Source organism: Lactuca serriola, chromosome 5 (assembly GCF_051521515.1).
Source record: "Lactuca serriola cultivar US96UC23 chromosome 5, Lser_US96UC23_V15, whole genome shotgun sequence".
NCBI classification, from domain to species: Eukaryota; Viridiplantae; Streptophyta; class Magnoliopsida; order Asterales; family Asteraceae; genus Lactuca; species Lactuca serriola.
This window is the reverse complement of record NC_136412.1, coordinates 301,565,021-301,585,278: the sequence shown is the minus strand read 5'-3', so window position 1 is coordinate 301,585,278 and position 20,258 is coordinate 301,565,021. Positions and strand designations below refer to the sequence as shown.

Below are 20,258 nucleotides of genomic sequence, written 5' to 3'. Positions count from 1 at the left end.
CTAGCTCCAGCCTACTTTCTGAACCAAATTCTGCAGAAATCTAGCAAAATTCGAAACTTTTAGAGAAGTTTAGGCCTGATCAGAAGAATATATTGATCTAATTGTGCAGAAATTGGAACCCTTTTTCAACAGCAACTCATAATTATGTAGAAATCGGAACCCATTTTCAACAGTAAATCAATAAAAACTTTTATGTGGATCTTCTATGAATGGGTATAAAGGAATCGTACCTGATGAGAAGACGTAGTTGATGAAGGCGCTGGTATGGAGGAGATCGTCGGTGCTGAATATCAAGAAGTCTCGATGCTTGCTGGTTTGTTTTATGGCTATGGAGGCGCTGTAAGAATCGAATGAGAAGAATGAGGATGGAGGCGATGAAAGAGAATGGTAGGGCAAGGGTAAAGATGGAATAATATCCCCTTCTTCTCAGTCAGCTATTTTACCTTTTCTATCTGAATCAGATGTTTCTTAGTGAGTCAGATGCGTAAATTTGAACTGCCAAACATTTTTGCTGACCGAGTCATCCAAAAGCGTCTGAGCTGACTCGGCCAGACCAGTATCAAACACCGCCTAATTTTCTTTTGAATAAAAGGGGGAGTTTATGTGTTACCTCCATAATTCCTAAACCGGTTTTATGTTCGGCTAGTCAATTGTCTAAAAGTCGAGGCTTATCTTTTGGGCCTCTAATCAAGATTGTCGAGCCCACAACCCAAAGTTCCGGTTATGTCAACACATCCGATGACGACTCGTGCCAAATCTGGTATGTTTAAACCTAAACATTGGGCAGATCTAGCTTATACACTTAACAACCCCTTATTTATTGCATTGTTTGCTTCCCGTGATCCAAAAGGATTCAAGTCTACCATCAAAAGCTCACATTGGATGGATTCTATGCAAAAAGAACTGTCTGCTCTTTCTAATAACCACACATGGACGTTGGTTCCTCGTTAGGCATCACATAATGTGGTTGGTTCCAAATGGATTTTCCATACCAAATATCGTTATGATGGGTCCATTGAGCACTACAAGGCTCATCTTGTAGCTCAAGGGTTTAGTCAAATTCCAGGGCTTGACTACTCTCACACATTTAGTCCAGTTGTCAAAGCATCGACTATTCGGGTTGTTCTGTCATTGGTTTTCATATATAATTGGACACTTCACCAACTTGATGTCAATAATGCCTTTCTTCATGGGCACTTAAATGAGCTTGTCTACATGTAACAACCCACCAAGTTTGCTGATTCTCGTTTTCCCAATCATGTATGTCACCTCAACAAAGCAATCTACGGTCTCAAACAAGCCCCAAGGGCTTGGTTTCAATGCCTTAGCAACATTTTCCTTCGTAATGGATTCACATGCAGTCACTCAGACCCATCATTGTTTGTTTTCTCTCGAGATTCGTGCATTATGTATCTACTGGTATATGTTGATGATCTCATCTTGACAGGGAATCAGGACAGTGTTCTTACCTCCTTTATCTGTCAACTTGATCAAGAGTTTGCTATTAAAGAACTTTGTGACATCCCCAAATTTCTCGGCCATGAAAGACTAATTTACTTTATGCTTTTAAAATAAAATCAGAGTAATCTTTTAAAAGATGTGGATTTGTCCCCAAAACAAAACATAAAAAAAATTTATCAAAATATTTATTATAAAAATATGTATTTTCATTATATATCAAAACCTCGGGATGTCATGTTCCGATACAGACCAACAGCATAAACAGTACATCATAAGCCTTACAACAGTTATTTACAACTACTGGCCTATAATCCAAAAATCCATCTTCATCATCCAAACTATGCTCTAGGTCCACTACCTGTAATATAAAAGCTGAGTGGGTCAGGCTTGGGAGCCTGGTGAGCATATAGGGTTTTCAACCCACAAATAATAATAAATTTATTAATTTCATTAACCAACAATCAATTTATTAATTTCATCAACCAACAATAACCCAGATTACTCGTTCCCGTTATCCTTACTTTACGTCCCTAAACACCTATCACAAGGGACCTAGCCTAAGGATCATCATCGGGATAGACACTACTGCTAAGGGGATTCCTCGGCCATACATGTCCTTAAGGCAACCATAAGGGAAATGGAGTACACCAATGAACATATAGTTCACCAACACACCTACAGGTTGCGAGTCTGCTAGCCATTCCACTGGACTGTCTAGAAAGGTCCATGGTCATCATCTATACTCTGCTAGATGACAACAACAACAACAACAACAACAACATCGAGGCCTCTCATCATTTTAACACACATCAACTATGTCATCTACCTATGTTTTACCCAACATATTTGTACATAAAAATACATATACAGTTTAAAACTTGTCTAAAACATCTATTCAACATCCATCTCAAATAAACAAACAATATAATTACACATAGCACGTATTTTATAGAAATACTTCATATCTATGTGTAAGATGAAAATGACTACACACTCACTTGATAAGATGGTGATTGGACAACACTTCGTCCCTTAAAACAATCATTTTCGATGAAACCAGGATGTTTGCTCAAAAACCGGGCTTTACACGGGCAGAGTTTTGACTCGAAAAACTCTTTTTCTTGGAGACTTCGGGCTCTCCGAGGCTTTCTTACGATGCTAGGATGGTACCCTAGGTTTGGGGGTTTTAGTGTGACTTAGACGAAAGTTTAGGGTGTAAAAGTGTAAGTTTTGTAAACATAGACAGGGAAGCCTTGCACTTCTATTTATAGTGTGATTTTTGGTCTCTCACATCGTGATCCATGGTTGATCATCTCGTAGCTTCGCCATCTGCGTTCTAGGCTTGCATGGTGTCCGTTTGACTCCTCACGTCGTGAGAAATCCATTGCTCACGTCATGAGCTTTTGACATATCATCTCGTAGACTTGTCATGCGTCTTCTAGCTTCAATAAGTGGCATTTTGACTCCTCAGTCAGATTAGGGTTTTTGACACGTGTCGTGCTCTCAGACAGCTGAATCTTCGGAAGGCCATAACTTTTTCATACGAGCTCCATTTTGACGTTCTTTTTATCCATGCGAAGGTGGAGACGTACTATACAACTTTCATTTAAAAACCTAAGGCTAAAAGTACTCAATCATAAACGTACTTCTTACAATTCCCGGTGTCGTGCCGGTTTTGTCGCGAAACTTCGACAGGTCATAACTTCTTCGTTATAACTCGGATTTCGGTATTCTTAATATCAACGGAATCATTATTTCAACCACTACAACTTTCTTCATAGATATCGGCTTTATTTAACATTTATTTTCGACGCTTATTTTTATCCTTAATTCATTAAATTATAATAATTAAGCATAAAACACACAATAATCAAATAATACATTTTATTATTTCAAAACAAATTACAAAGGTTGGCCTAGACTATTACATCATCATTAATGCCTAGCCTAGAAACACGGACGTTACAAACTTGGAGATCTTAACTATTTTCTTGGCCTTGAGGTTACTCGATCTTCTGATGGTCTGTTTCTTAGTCAGTCTAAGTATGCCCAAGACATTCTTCAACGTTCCGATCTTCTGAAAGCTAAGCCTATCCACACTTCGTTGGCTACTAATGAAGTATTCAGCAGTCATGATGTTACTTACAAGGATCTGACTCACTATCGATCCCTTGTAGGGGCTCTTCAATACTTGACCATTACCCGACCGGATATCTCCTATGTTTTTAACCAAGTGAGTCAGTTTCTCCAGACTCCTACCAACATTCACTATCAACATGTCAAATGCATTCTTCGATATGTTAAAGGCACTTTGGATTTCGGTCTTCCTTTTTCGAAGCCACATCATACATCCATCTTGGGTTACTCGGATGCTGATTGAGCCCGTTGTCTTGAGACTCAAAGGTCCACCTACGACTACTCCATCTTTCTTGGTGGTTATCTTGTTTCTTGGAGTGGTAAAAAGCAACTGACGGTTTCTCACTCCAGTTGTGAGTCTAAGTATTATGCTATGGCCAACACCGCTGCTGAGATCATCTGCATTACTCATCTTTTGCATGAGTTGCATGCTTTACCACTTGATCGCCCTACCACCTACCTGATCACCCTACCTTACTTTGCGATAATCAAAGTGCCATCTTTTCTTTCTAAAAATCCGGTTGCTCACAAACGGGCCAAGCATATTGACTTAGACTATCATTTTATTCGTGAGCTTGTTTCGTCTAGGAGGCTTCACACTCGTTTTGCTCCAACCAAGCTTCAGGTTACGGATATCTTCATCAAGAGTCTTCCTCGTCCTCAATTTGAGTTCTTTCGTGCCAAGTTACGTCTTGGTCCGCCAGCATTTCGCTTGCAGGGGGATAATAGCTAGAATAAATTACTGCATTTATTTCAATTTTATTTTTCTCATTCTTGAAGTAGTCTTTATGTAATTTTCTTTTCTATTTAAGTATTGGATCCCCTCTATTGTGGGGCATCGAAGTGTCACTTACACACAATAACCTTGGTCGAAGTCACTTTAAGCATCTCAACATAAGTTTCTTCTCGTCGCCCAACCTGTAAGTCTACTCAATAAGGAAGGTGCTAATGGAAAATCTATACATTTTATCATGTTCTTGAACTACCAACACAAAGTGTAAATAAATAAACACAATACTTTTGATTTATGACACAACAAAATACAAAGTAGTCAATAATACAATATTTTTCTTCCAACAAAAGATTACACAGATACAACAATATGTAAATATTATGGAATATGTAAAATTTTAAGTAGAAACGAAGACCATAAATATTTAGATTTTCGAGTGAGGTTTATACCAAGAGCTTGATGCACTTTAATAAGAATCTCTATTCGCCTCTGTGGCCTGTGCAGTTACACCATCAGTAGTTGATCCAATAATAAAATAATACTAGTTTACAACTATTAGACTGTTTTAAAAACGTTTATAAGATTTGCCCTCCATCCCTTTGGAAAATTGGTGAAGAAAACGAAGTCAACACCCAAACTTTAACAATCACATACAATACCAATACGCATGTGAGAATTTGCTTATACAAAAGATATCGTTGACAAAATCTTTTTGTCGACATACGCTTATATAAACAAAGTACAATTCAAATAATTCATGGGTTATAATGATAGAAAATTAGCGAAGAGCCCTCCAAACATGTGAATAAATGCGTCAAAGTAATCCTTATAAAATTGTGATTAGAAAACCTATAAAATGCCGACATAACTGAGTACCTTCGATAACACATCTGAAAAAATAATAGATGATTTTTTAAAAAAAAGTTGAAGGATTTAAAAATAGTTTTTGCAATTGCTTTAAAATTAGAATTGGTAAATAAAATAGAAAATCAAATATCCTTTTACTTTTTTATTTTACTTATCTTCTACCCAATAGATAAGATAAAGATAAAAATCAAATTGAGATATTAAGAGAGAATTAAATGTTATTATCTAATGTAAGTAGGAAAGATAAACAGAAACAAAATATAAAAAGATATTTAACTATTTATAAAATACTATTTATTGATGTGGAAAAATAAATTGGTAACAGATAAAATTTGGCGAGAGCGTAATGTAAGGAAAGTTAGGAAATCAGAATCTGTGTGACGACTGTCTGAGCCGGCAAAGAAGAAAAAAAAGATGATAAGTACAGATGTCAATATTTGATTGGTGGACCCCACATCCCGTGAAAACAAACAATACGTTTTCCACTTCTCCAAATTTCCCTATTTAAACCCTTTCGTTAGCCAGATAAACCAGTTTTCAGTTTAGAGTTAATCCTGAGTGATCGTCTCTTTGTTTTATCGAAATATCACATCCAGAGATTTCACCTTTATCCTACCGGGATGGCAGGCGGAGGATTAGCGGTAGCCGCCGCCGGAGGAGTAGAGTTTGAGGCCAAAATCACGCCTATTGTCATCATCTCATGCATTATGGCAGCAACCGGCGGCCTTATGTTTGGTTACGACGTCGGAGTTTCAGGTAAACAGACATCAAACTCTCCTTCTCAAATCTCATTAACAGATCATATTCTGAATCCGATAATGAGGATTTGATTTTCACTTTATTTGGCTAATTAGAGGAATGATCAAATCAGAAGAATATCATCGTTTTGCTTAACGCCCCAATTTAGTTGTTGATTGAATGATTGTTCAGATCTGGCATTCAACAATTAATATATTCGACATCGATCGTTTTCAACGTGAAATCCGATTGAAATATCTAATTCAATTATTATTATGTTAATTTTTCTTAATTAGAGTGTTAGGTAGGTAGATCGTAACGATTTTCGTTATTTTTAATAACACAAAAATTGATTGTGATCTACACAGGTGGAGTGACGGCGATGCCGGATTTTTTGAAGAAGTTTTTTCCGGTGGTGTATAGGAAGACGGAGGAAGGCAAACTTGGTAGTAATTACTGCAAATATGACAATCAGGGCTTACAACTATTCACTTCTTCCTTGTATCTCGCTGGATTGACAGCAACTTTCTTCGCGTCTTACACCACGAGGAGACTTGGAAGAAGGCTGACTATGTTGATTGCCGGAGTTTTCTTCATCTTCGGAGTTATCTTCAATGCCGCTGCTCAAAACCTTGCCATGCTCATTGTTGGGAGGATTTTGCTTGGTTGTGGTGTTGGTTTTGCTAATCAGGTAATTTGTTCGATTCCTCAAAATCTTTATTTTGTCTTTTTTAATAATTAAAAATTAATGATTAATAAACTAATAACAAATTAGTACAGCTTACTTAAACGTATAGTATAAAATTATAAATCCTTGATTTTGGATCTGTCGACGGGGTATGATACAAAATAATATAGTTTCAACAAATTCAGATTCTTAATGCATGAGTAGTCCACAATGTTGATTTGAAGTTGATACAAAATAATATATTTTTCAACAAATTCAGATTCTCAATATATCAGCATCGTGGGTATAGTCAACAATGGTGATTTTAAGTTGATTCTTTTATGTGATGGTCTATTATTGTTGTCACATATATAGTAGATTTAGGTACTTTTAAGTCTTGACTTTGAATAGTATTATATTATTATCTTCATTGCCGTTGTTATTAAGAGGAAAATAAATAAATCCACTTTTAACATGTAAAGGTGATAAAGGATAATTCAAGTTTAAAGATAATATAAATAATAAATTATTCTTATGCAAAAGAGGATGCATGTTACTATGATTTAATTTCATTCTTATCTATTACTGTTTTTTTTTGTGCACAAGAAAAGAAATATGGATAATGTATGGTAAGTAGTTTTAATGAACATTATCTTCGTAATTTTTTCAAAATTTAATCAAATTGTGAATTTGTTTTTCAAAAAGTATTTTTTTTTTATATTATCTTTTATGAGTTTTAAATATTTATTATATTTTATCTTAAATATAATTTAATAATGTATTTAATATGTTAAACGTATATGTTATAGTATTTAATTATTATACAAAACAACTAATATAAAATCTAATATCACATTTCGTTATTTTGTTTATTTCTTTATCATGTCAATTTTATTCCTTATCATTCATTTTATCTATAGTTTACTTCCAAAAAAATCATAACCAATAATAACAATAATAATTATGCATTAAATACGGAGTAAAATATATTTTCCACACACAAAGCTGAAGTTAACAATAATAGTTATGCATTAAATGAAAAGATATTTTCCACACACAAAGCTGAAATAAAGCAAAGAAATTTTTTCAAGTCTTTAGGGAAGCATATCATATGGTCCACCCAACCACTACGTGTTGGTTTAAAGAAAGACAGCTCTGATTATCCATTTAAAATGTCATAAATGATATAAATGGAATGGAAAACAAAAATAAAATAAAATTTCTATGATAGTAAAGTCAAATTAGTTATCATTTTCATATTTTCTTTCAAAAAAAAATGGATACTACAACCAAAGAATCTTTTGATGCAAACCAAACGTTTATACGACTTAATTTTCGTTCTGTATATATCTAGTTGTTTAAATAACTTTTTGAAGCAAACAATAAATGCAATACGGATTTACACCTCATATTTTTCAAACATTAATAAATACAACGAGATTTATCCTCAAAAAATCCGTGGCCTTAATTCATATAGCATTAGATAAGATAAAAAGGTCCCATCCCAAAAAGTTGAATCATGTGTTTTGTTTAAAAATTGAAAATAGTGATGTGTAGTGCATGTTTGGCATGCTTTGGATATTACTACGATCTAATCTTTCAATTTATGTCGGATGACAACATATCCTCTTTTCTTATCCTAGGATCATATCATATATATCCGTCGATCTTTCCCCATTCCAACTTTCTTGGCATTTCTAAAGTTTAATAATTGCACATGATTTCGTCCTAAACTGAAGTTTTTAGTTTTAAATTTTTAATTCGTAATCTTAAAAAAAGGCTAAAAGCATAGTTGCACGTTGTAATAAAATTATTACATCAATAATATCTTTATATAAATATGACAAAACTGATACGTAATGAACCAGTTCGAGTACATGATAATAATTGAAAAATGTTTGGCAAATAAACGTGAATTAATTAATTAATCAATCAAAATCAAATCATAACGTGTGATGAATTAATGATTTTATTTCAGGCTGTTCCAGTATTTCTATCGGAAATAGCACCCACAAGAATACGTGGAGGTCTCAACATCTTGTTTCAACTTAATGTTACAATTGGGATTCTTTTCGCCAACCTCGTCAACTATGGAACAGCAAAGTAAGTTAATTTCATAAATAAATAAAAAATATATATATTCAAATACATTTATTTATTGGGTTTAATTGACAGGATTGAAGGGGGTTGGGGGTGGAGACTCTCCCTAGGGTTAGCCGGAATCCCGGCGTTGATGTTGACAGTCGGCGCACTCTTGGTGGTTGACACACCAAACAGTTTGATCGAAAGAGGCAAATTAGAAGAAGGAAAAGCTGTTCTAAGAAAGATACGAGGAACTGATAATGTGGAACCGGAGTATTTAGAGCTCGTTGAAGCAAGTCGTATCGCTAAAGAAGTCAAACACCCATTCCGCAACCTCCTCCTCCGCAAGAACCGACCACCACTCATCATCTCCATCGCCCTACAATTCTTCCAACAATTCACCGGCATCAACGCCATTATGTTCTACGCACCGGTGCTATTCAGTACCCTCGGCTTCGGAAACGACGCTTCTCTTTACTCCACCGTGATCACCGGCGCCGTCAACGTCCTCTCCACGATCGTATCAATCTACTCCGTCGACAAACTCGGTCGTCGGATTCTTCTCCTGGAAGCCGGAGTCCAGATGTTCTTCGCACAAGTTGTAATCGCAATCATCCTCGGAATCAAAGTCACCGAAACCTCGGATAACCTCAGCACTGGTTTCGCTGTTCTGGTTGTGATCATGGTGTGTACGTTTATCTCGGCGTTCGCGTGGTCGTGGGGGCCGTTAGGGTGGTTGATTCCGAGTGAGACTTTCCCGCTCGAAACACGGTCAGCCGGGCAGAGTATTACTGTGTGTATAAACTTGGTGTTTACGTTCGTGATTGCTCAAGCTTTTCTGTCGATGCTTTGCCATTTTAAGTTTGGGATCTTCTTGTTCTTTTCGGGGTGGGTGTTGATTATGTCGATTTTTGTGTGGTTTTTGGTGCCGGAGACGAAGAATATTCCGATTGAAGAGATGACGGAGAGGGTGTGGAAGAAGCATTGGTTGTGGAAGAGGTTTATGCATGATGATGATGAGTATGTTCATCATGATGATTTGGCAAAGAAGAATGGGTTTGTTGGGCCTTTGTAGAGACTGGGCCTGTTTGTGTGAAAATATTAGGGTAAAGCTATACAAAAATAAAAGCTATGGAATATGGAGTATAATTTAGTTGATGTTTATGAATTGCTTTTATTTTTTTTAGTCGGTAAAGTATAAAACCGAATAAGAAAAACAATTCTAGGTTTTAAATTTTAATCTTGTTTGACCTTCTTCCTATATGAATTTTACAACACTCTGATGACGTTGTGACATGGTGCATTAAAAAAAGTTTTATCCTTAGTTTGTATTTACAAGTTGCTTTGTGACAAATGGTTTATAATTAAGCAAAAAAAAAAAAAAATCTAGCCTTCTGTTTTTTTTTATTTATGTGCATGATTTAGTTACTTGTGATTTTAATTTGTGATTCCATACATTTGAATTGATTTCTTCCAAGAATGTGAAGTTTGTTGTATGTCTCTAGTATACTTAGAGAATAATTTGTATTTCTCCACTATTGGCGGTGGTAGATTGTAAGTGTCCTAAGTGGTATCGTGGTTTATCCTCTCATTTTGAGGTTTTCCATACAAATTTCAAGTGTCTCGTATTAGTTGCTTACCTAACGTTTTGGGTTAATGAATATTCATTATCGAGTGTCCTATTTGTTTTAAAGTTAGGAAAGTTTTGACAAACAGAGACTAATTGTGCATTTGTTTATTGTTGTGGTTTTGTGTTAACCCATCAGATTGGTATAAGATCCTTAGGTGGTTATGATTTGGTAATGAGTTGTTTGAATGATCATAGCTAATATAAGTAGAATTATCAATTTGAATGGTTTTAAATATAATGTTTGAAAATGCAAGATGGGAGACCTTTATGTGAAAGGTTGTTATTTGTCTGTGTTTGCTATTGATAAACCTAAGAATAAAACATATGGAAAATGAAATATTTTTCAAACATGTATGTGGGTATATTCAACAATAGGGCAGTGGGTTAATGATAGTATTTTAAACTATATTAGTATGGAAGCTCATGCTCGTACTTTATGGGGAAAACTTGAACAATAAGTTGTTCTTGATTAAAAAAAAATAAGACAAACAATAAATTGTACTTTAAAACCGTGTTTATGCTCATACTCTATGGAACAACCTTGAATAATTGTATGCTCGAAAGATCAAAAACAATTGTTCTTGATTAAACATGAGGTAACCTTGAATTACCATGGGGAAACTCGTGTATTAATCGTTTGAATGTATTTCATGGAACCAGGTTGCAAAATCTGGTATTAACTTTGAAAATGAGATATAAGGTTAAGAAGTGACCTAAATATCCAATAAAATCACAGGGGGGGCCTTCACGGGCTACGATATCTGATGCGTTTTCTAGGTTACAAAATAAATTAAATACGCATCAGAATCATAAAACTATTTTATGGGCACATGCAACCTAAATATCTATGGTTTTCTCATAATAGCAACATACTATGAAAACTATAAATTAAACTAGGTATAATCGAAAGTCACAAGGATTGAATTACATACCTTTGAGTATTATTGAAAGTGCTCTACTCTTGATTCTCAAGTATTCTTTGGAAAGCAAGCAACAAAAGTATGGATGTCTCAATGGTTCACACCTAATACCCTAGAAGCCTTAGGAACGAACTGGAGATAGGAGAGATGAGAGAATTTACAAATTTTGCTTCTCAAGAGGGTTACCCCCAAAAATCCTATGCCTAGGGTCTCTATTTATAGTCGGTGGATCACCAAGATAAACCTTAATATGAATAATAAAATATTCCTATTTTATCTTATTCAATTTGGTTATCCTTATCAGCTAAGGAAGGCTTCCAGAACCCTTCTGGAACCTCAAAGAAACTGTAACATCCGTTTTTCCAGGTATATTTTCTTTTGAGTTTAATTTAATTACGAATCTTATTTTGAGCATCTTTGGCTTGGCCACAGAGTGACACACTAGGTGTCACAGCGCGACATCGTCTAAATGGGGCGCGCACTCGTAATGGATGACATGGTGTGGCAAGGTTTTGGCCACGACGTGGCGCCTATTTTGGTGAAAATCCTAGATCTCTGGGTTTGTACCCTATTTAAAGGCACTAACTCTTAGGTTTTTTCTTATTTTGCAGCCTCCACCCTCTGAGATCCTATCTCATCCAAACCATAGCCTCCGTATGTGTTTTTGGTGTGTGTAAAGCCACTTTTGTGAAGATTGAAGGAAGAAGGAGTCTATTTTGGTGCTTGTGTGCTTGGTTCTAGCTTAGATCTTACATCTTCATCACATTCTTAAACTTTTGGAGGTATAAATTTTTCACCATGCTCATTAGATATCTAGATCTGGTTCCATGTCATTTTATAAGCTTTTTGGTCCATATCTTCGTGTTCTTGGAGTTTCAGTGAATTCTCAAACCTTTTCATGTCTCATTTGAATTTTGTACCATGGTGGTGGTCAGAAATGAGACTTTCATGGCTTAGTTTGGTGTCTATGTAGTGGTTGCAATCATTAAGAGCTTAGGATTTTAGATCTTGGGTTATTATGATATCTTAATAGATAAAGTTGGAAAATATATCCATCTAGACCTTGAGAAGATTCAGATCTAAGATTTGTGGTTCATGGGGTTAAGGGTTAAGAGCTTATTTTGTTAACTTGTGAGAACATAGTTCCCACGGCATGACATCATGCTTGCCACAATGTGGAGACTGGTATCACCATGACTGTTTTATGGTGTAGCTTCCACAGTGTGGCCTATGGGTGGCCACGACATGGAAGGTCAACTGGGGTTGACTTTGACCGTTGACTTTTAATTAAATTGACGTTTGGCCAACTTAAGGATTTTAGTGCGTAGACTCAGAGGGTACTTCTATATTGATCATTAGGTGATTCTTAGTACCAGGCATCACTTTCAGAGAGTTTTGGTGTTAGTCTTCTATTTGCAAGATGAATCTCCTCATTGTATTACCTATATTATAGTATGTGCATGCCAGACCAGCTGGGTCTTATTTCTTGATTGTTGTTGTTGATAACTTCAGAACTGCTGATAGTTCACATGGTTGTTGATAACCCATTTTCATGCCTCATTTGAATTCTGGACCATGGTGGTGGTCAGAAATGAGACTTTCATGGCTTAGTTTAGTGTCTATGTAGTGGTTATAACCATTAAGAGCTTAGGATTTGAGATCTTGGGTTATTACGATATCTTAATAGATAAAGTTGGAAAACATATCCATCTAGACCTTGAGAAGATTCAGATCTAAGATTTATGGTTCATATGGTTAAGGGTTAAGAGCTTATTTCGTTAACTTGTGAGAGCACAGTTCCCACGGCATGGCAGCATGCTTGCCACAATGTGGAGACTGGTATCACCATGACTGTTTTATGGTGTAGCTTCCACAGTGTGGCCTATGAGTGGCCACGACATGGAAGGTCAACTAGGTTTGACTTTGACTGTTGACTTTTAACTAAATTAACGTTTGGCCAACTTAAGGATTTTAGTGTGTAGACTCAAAGGGTACTTATATATTGATCATTAGGTGATTCTTAGTACCAGGCATCATTGTCAGAGAGTTTTGGTGTTAGTCTTCTATTTGCAAGGTGAATCTCCTCATTGTATTGTTGGGTCTTATTTATTGATTATTGTTGTTGATAACTTCAGAACTGTTGATAGTTCACACGGTTGCTGATAACCCATATGACTGCTATGAGCCCATAGGACTGTTGATAGTCCCAGGGTTGCTGATAACCCATATTTGTTTATATTGTTGTGATGTATGTGATATTTAATATTGTTGATAGTCCCAAGGTTGTTAATAACCCATAGTTGATTATTATGACGTGTTGTATGTGATATGTTTGGGGAACTCACTAAGCTTCGTGCTTACAGGTGTGGATTAAAATGTGTTTCATGTATTTTTGATGATTGCGGGAAGTCAAAGGCTTGACTGTACACACTCATTGACAGTTTTTATGATTATGCATATTATGATACTCTGATTTTTGGGATAACTGCATTTGACACTCATGCTTCTATTTAACTTGGTTTTGTGGAAACAATGTTTTTACCTAATATAAAAATAAAAATTTTGGTTGTGAAAAATAGGACGTTACAAATAGGTATCAAATCCCTGGTTTGAGGGATTTTGATGAACCCTCGTGGGATTCCAAACTCAAACTAAGGATCTGAGATTTTTTTATAAACATTTTTAAAAGAATGAACTTCAAGAAGGAGAAGAGAAAATGCAATGTGTACAGTCAACCGGAGCTCGAGAAGGTGATCTCCCACAATATCCATACTTGCTTTATATGGTGTATTTGAGTTGATGTTAAATAAGTTGTTAGAGATGCATGCTAATTGATAGCAAAAAGATCCCTTCAGGAATTTCAGGATAGAGTTGACTGATTTTTGTGATGCCATGTTGCATGTTGGTTTTGCTGCTCGAATGTTGCTTGCTTTTTTCTATGTGAAACCTATATTGATTTTAATTAACTATTAAGTGAATACGTTAGGTTGCATGCCATAAAGATTAAATATTTTTAGAATGCTTGATTTGGCTCTATTTTACAGCTCTTGTTTGAGTCTAACCATTGTAGTGCAAAAGCTTTCAAACAAAAGATTGATTAATTTTTGGTGCATGTGATCTTATTCATAAGATAGTTAGTTGACATGGGTATAAGTTTCTTCCACAGCTGATAGCAAGGTGGAGTGGGAATTCTTAGTGACCTAGGAAGAATGTTAGAATGTGCTAGTAGGAACTTGCGTAAAAGAGATCCTAGAGGGAGAATCTAGGAGGATTAGTGGTGTATATTTGTTCGGGTGCAAGTATATGTGGTTAGAATGGTTTGTATTGATCAGGTGTAGTAACTTAGGAACTTCGACATAACTCTTGGAACACATGTGGATAGGTGTGGAAGGTAATATGGGACCGTACTATTGAAAACACAAGATCTGTATGGGGATGATGAATAGTCGAAAAGGCTTCTAAGGAGTTGGTTGAGGGTAGATAGCATGGTAGTGACCATGATTCATTGCAGTGTGTTCCCGTATATATCGACTTTCGGTTATGGTTATTCAAGATAAAGATGAGCCTGGTGATTGTTCGGGCCTTAGTGGTCATGTCATTTTTGGTCTGAATGGTGCATATATGTGTGAGTTAGTTGATTCTAAGGTCTAGAGGGACTTACTTAAAGTAGTTCTATTAATGTTCTTTCACAAAATGATAAAAATCTTTTAAACTCTGATAAAAATACTCAAAAATTATTAATAAAACAAATGCTTAATAAAACTAATAACATAACTCCTTCTAATAATGAAAATTTTAATTTAAAAAATATCTATGAAAGATTTTCTAAAGCAAAACCAATTTCTATGTAAGAACTTCAAGAATAATTAAAAATAATAAAACAAGAAATAAAATAAATAAAAAATAAACTTTTTATTTTAGAAAAAGAAAAACCTTCTACCTTTATAAATAGAAATATAAAAATTAATAACGAAAAAGAAAAGAAAATTGAAAAGGTAACTATTGGTAAAATTATAAATAATCAAGTTTCTCAAAAATGGAACAATCAAATTACTTTAGTCAAAAATAATTTTAAAATCAACCTAACTGCCTTAATTGATAGCGGTGTTCATATGAATTGTATTCAAGAAGTATTTTTTCATACACAATTCTATGAAAAAACTATATCCATACTTATCGGTGTCGGAGGTACAAAATTAATTATAAATTATAAAGTTTTTGTTGTCCATATTTGTAATGATCAAGATTACTGTTATAAAATTCACCTAATTTTAGTAAATGATCTCTCTTCTCCCATAATTTTAGGAACACATTTCATTACAAAATTATATCATTTTATGGTTTATAATGATGGTAAAAGAACCAATGTTTTTGAAAAATAAATTATTTTTAAATTTTGTGAACCCCCTTCATATTCAACTATTAATGTTCTTAACTATAAAACAAAACAAGCCAAATATCTTACTAACGAAATAAACGATGTTTGAATAATTAATCATTTAAATGATAATAATATTCAAAATAAAATAACGGCTTTAAAATTGAAATTTGAAAAAAATGTTTGTTCTAATATTCTAATTGCTTTTTAGAATAGAAAACAACATATTGTAAAATTACCGTACACAAATGTTTTTAATGAAAATGATATTCCTTCAAAATCTAGAGTCATTCATATGAATAATGAACTAGAAATTCATTATAAAAATAAAATTCAATATTGATTAGATAAAAAAAAAAACTCATAAGACCTTCTAAATCACCATGGTCATGTTCAGGATTTTATGTTATGAATGCAGCAGAATTAGAAAGACGATCACCAAGATTAGTTGTCAATTATAAACCTTTAAACAAAGTTTTAGAATGGATCCGTTATCCTATTCCTAGAAACGAAATTTTATAAAAAGGCTTTATGATTCAAAAATATTTTCAAAATTTGATATGAAATCTGGATTTTGGCAAATACAACTTTATGAAAAGGATAAATACAAAACTGGTTTTAATGTTCCCTTTGGACATCTTGAATGGAATGTTATGCATTTTGGATTAAAAAATGTTCTTTCTGAATTCCACAATATTATGAATGATATCATAACTCCTATAAACAGTTTTGCTATTGCTTATATTGATGATGTCCTTATTTTTTCAAAATCCATTGATCAACATTTCAAACATTCAAATCAATTTCATGATTTAATTTATCAAAATGGTTTGGCTGCTTTTGCAGCAAAAATGCATTTATTTAAAGATCAAATTCTTTTTTCGGACATGATATTATCAAAAACACTATTAGACCTATTATAAGAATCGTGCAATTTTCTACTAAATTTCTTGATGAAATTAAAGATAAAAGGCAGCTTCAAAGATTTTTAGGATGCTTAAATTATATCCATGAATTTTTTGAAGATTTAGGGATTATATGTAAACTGTTTTATAATAGATTAAAAGATAATCCTGAACCACAGACTCAAAAACATACAGATATAATTATATATAAAACAAAATGTTCATACTTTACCATGTTTAAATCTACCTCATCCCAATGTCAATATCATAGTTGAAACCGATGCTAGTGATGTTGGATTCAGAGGAATTCTAAAACAAAATTTTGTTAACTCAAAAGAGGAACAATTAGTTTGATATTACTCTGCTACACGGAATGATATATAAAAAAATTATTCAAATGTCAAAAAAGAAATCATAAGCATTGTTTCATGTATCAAAAAATTGAAGATGATTTATTTATGAATTTTTTTTATTAAGAATAGATTCTCAATCTGCAAAAATAATTTTAGAAAAAGATGTTAAAATATTATTTGCAAAATTTTTTTTGCTCGATGGCAAGCCCTCTTAGGTAACTTTGATTTCGAAATAGAATTTATAAAAGGAGAAAATAATTTGTTTCCTGACTTTCTTTCTCGAGAATTTTTACAGGGAAAATGAGTTCATCATCCTCCTCCAAACATGATGAAAAGAAGTCAATCTCTCAAAAGCTTGTTCCATTTCCAAGTCAAAATCGTTTTTCTCATTTAACTCCTACTTCTAAAAATTCACAACTCTATTCTAATATCCTTCAATCAAAACTTGTTACTCCAAATATTACTTCAACCAACATAGTAATCCCTTTTGCGAAACCTACCCCTCCTGAAACTCAAAAATCTGTTACTCCTAGCCCTTCTACTAAAACATATTATGTTCTTAATCCAAATTTCTTAAGAGTCCAAATTCTTGAAGATTTTCAAATCCATAAGTTACATCAAGGTTTTCATATTCTTACAAATCATCTCTTTGGTCAAGGAAAAAACTTTTATGTTGATTCATATAAAACTCGAGAATATTATCAATCTATTCTTCAAGAATCTGGTTCAGTCAATTTTGTTCATCTTTCTAATTCCAAAGAAGGAAACATTGATTTTAGCGAAGCTCATATTACCAAAATCATTTCTCCTAAAAATTAGGCTCCAAAACTTCACTCTGAAAAGTCTCTTATATGTTATCCTGCTTATCCCAGATTTCCTAATATGATTATCAAGATGCCTGGATTAAGACATTCTTTATTGGGAATTATTCACACTCATGGTTTATCTTCTTTGATTTGAACTTCAACTGTGAATATCCAAGATGGTTTATCAACTGGTATAAATATGTGGGAATTCTTCGAAATTGTTTACCAAAAGAAATTTATGTTGGATATCACAAATTTAAGGAATTGTTTATTCAATAAATTCTAGAATTTGAATATATGTTACAATTCACCATGTTATTCAAAGTTCCATGGATCATGTATTGGACTTTTCATTATCAAGGAGCAAAAGATTCCTCTCCTCCATGGCTTAATTGCCAATTTCGCTCAAAATGGTGGGATAAAATGAAGATTTCTCAAGTTAATGAACAAGCAGTAATTAAACATTATCAAGAAATATATATTCAAAAACCAGAGGTTGAAGCTGATGGGATTTGTACAAACAATCCTATGTGTGCATGCAACCCTAGAATTGGATCTATGTTTTCACTATTAAATACACAACATTATGAACACATAAAGAAACCCTAATTCTAGCATATAAGTAATCATATTAACATAAGAATAGGTTTATAATATTACCTTGATTGTTATGCAGCAATAACAATCCCAAATCTCCTTGTATTGACTTTGGAAGGCTTAGAGTCACAAGTGTCACTCCTCTAATGGTTCACAAACACCAAGAGCAAATGGAGAAGCAAGAGAGAGAGGGAAGAGGTATAAAATTCGTTTCTAGGAACCCTAGACAAGGCATGGATGAATTCTTATGGCCTTAGGGTTATTTATATAGGTGTAGAGATTAGGTTTCAGTCTTTATCCTTATCTAGTTGCTTGCCCACCAAGCAACCATAAGATAAGCCTTGAAAACCCTTATCTTTTATCCTTTGGATGATTTCAAGGATCCTTATCTCCTTGAATTCGTTCAACCCATATTTATTATAACCATTACCATATTTTTTAACTATCACATAATTACAATTCAGCCCCTCTAGTTTAATTAATTACATTTGATCATAAAATTAATTCTTAATTAATTATTGACCAATATTAATTAAACAACTATGATTTCTCCTTTAATATATTATTCTTATAACATATTAATAAATCATAATAACCTCTCTCTTTATTTATTTCTCCAATCAAGTTGCTTTAGTAAAGGCAACCCAAAAGGACCATGCACCATCGGGTCAAGTACATACCAAAATAGTTATGGAATTAGACACTAATCCAACAGTCTCCCACTTGGATAAGTCTAATAACTATTATGCGTATGACTTCAGATCCTGATCTGCAATCGTAGCTTTCCAAAGCCGCTGTCAACTCTGATCCTATCAGATACGCGTGTCCTTAGATAAGGGATCATATATTCCTCCATTCTAGATATCATATAAGATATGATTTCAAATCATTCTCTTTGTACTATATCTCGATTTCCGATTTATGACGACTGACTAATTGAACAAATCAAATTAGCCCTAGCCCGGCCGAGCATTTACGTTTGTCATCACTAAATCATCAAGGGGCCCAAAGATATCGCTTTTATCCTACTTTGAATAAAAGGAACGGATAAACTTTGATACAATGCTTACTTGCACTCACTCACCGAATCACACACAATAATATGTTTTATAACACCAAGTTACTAGTGCGTTTACATATTATCAATGTGCAACTGATTCGCAAGATACAACTCACACATCTCGGTTTCAAGAATATAAGATGTTATCGTCTCACCAATCACTTGTGATACAATCCATGGAGTGATCCAAGTGAGCGTGGGTTTAATCCAATGCTCAAATCATATTCATAAGCACTCATGAACGTTGCAGCAAACATTTGCTTATGTCTAATACTCTTTCAGACAATCCACACACCAATTCATGACAGTCTTCATTCATATCTACTTCCAACATATGAACGACTGTGGCCCGTTCGAATAATTCGATTATTCTTAATAAACTCAATTATTCTGGAAGTCAAAACATGCAAATGTGAAACACAAGAATAATACTAATCCCATATGGCCTCAATCCTTTGAGCATAAATAAAACACCTTTTATTTATCACCATATTGATTACTCATTATTTGTCGTTTCTGTTAATCAACTTCTTACTTGAATTACAACACTTGTCCCATGCTCCTGGCATGCACACAATGTTTACCTATGGTTCTTATTTTGTGAAATAAAACACATTTCCAATCATTCTCATTTCACAACTCCAAATCCGTTTTTCATAAGTTAAAGAATATCAAATTCTTGCTATTTATAGAATATGCTAGATTCTAAAATTCTATGCAACTATCCTTTCGTAATGTCACTGCACCAAAGTCACAAAGACTATTGCCAATGATATTACAAAGTCATCTATCGGAGATTGTTACAAGACAATTCCATAGACGTGATGTCTCTCACTCAAAGTACATTCTTTGACCATCCTTTTGCATAGAAGTTTCTAATCTAGTCATAGATTTCTCAATATTCAATTCCCAATATGGACACACT

At 33.9% G+C, this 20,258-nt stretch overlaps 1 protein-coding gene across 1 annotated transcript; it reads left to right on the top strand.

Moving 5' to 3' along the window:
- Positions 1-5,720: 5,720 nt before the first annotated feature.
- LOC145054776 (sugar transport protein 13-like) lies at positions 5,721-9,980 on the top strand. The gene is made up of 4 exons (XM_079003031.1): positions 5,721-5,953; positions 6,304-6,626; positions 8,581-8,705; positions 8,778-9,980. Exons 1-4 carry the CDS (start codon positions 5,818-5,820, stop codon positions 9,757-9,759), a joined length of 1,566 nt encoding a protein of 521 aa, XP_078859157.1. The 5' UTR covers positions 5,721-5,817; the 3' UTR covers positions 9,760-9,980.
- Positions 9,981-20,258: the final 10,278 nt, after the last annotated feature.

Excerpts from the sequence above, each read along its gene's own strand:
- LOC145054776 (XM_079003031.1), top strand. The coding sequence starts at position 5,818 with ATGGCAGGCGGAGGATTAGCGGTAGCCGCCGCCGGAGGAGTAGAGTTT. Across the intron at positions 5,954-6,303 it reads TTACGACGTCGGAGTTTCAG|GTGGAGTGACGGCGATGCCG; the intron begins GTAAACAGACAT and ends TGATCTACACAG. Across the intron at positions 8,706-8,777 it reads GTCAACTATGGAACAGCAAA|GATTGAAGGGGGTTGGGGGT; the intron begins GTAAGTTAATTT and ends TTTAATTGACAG.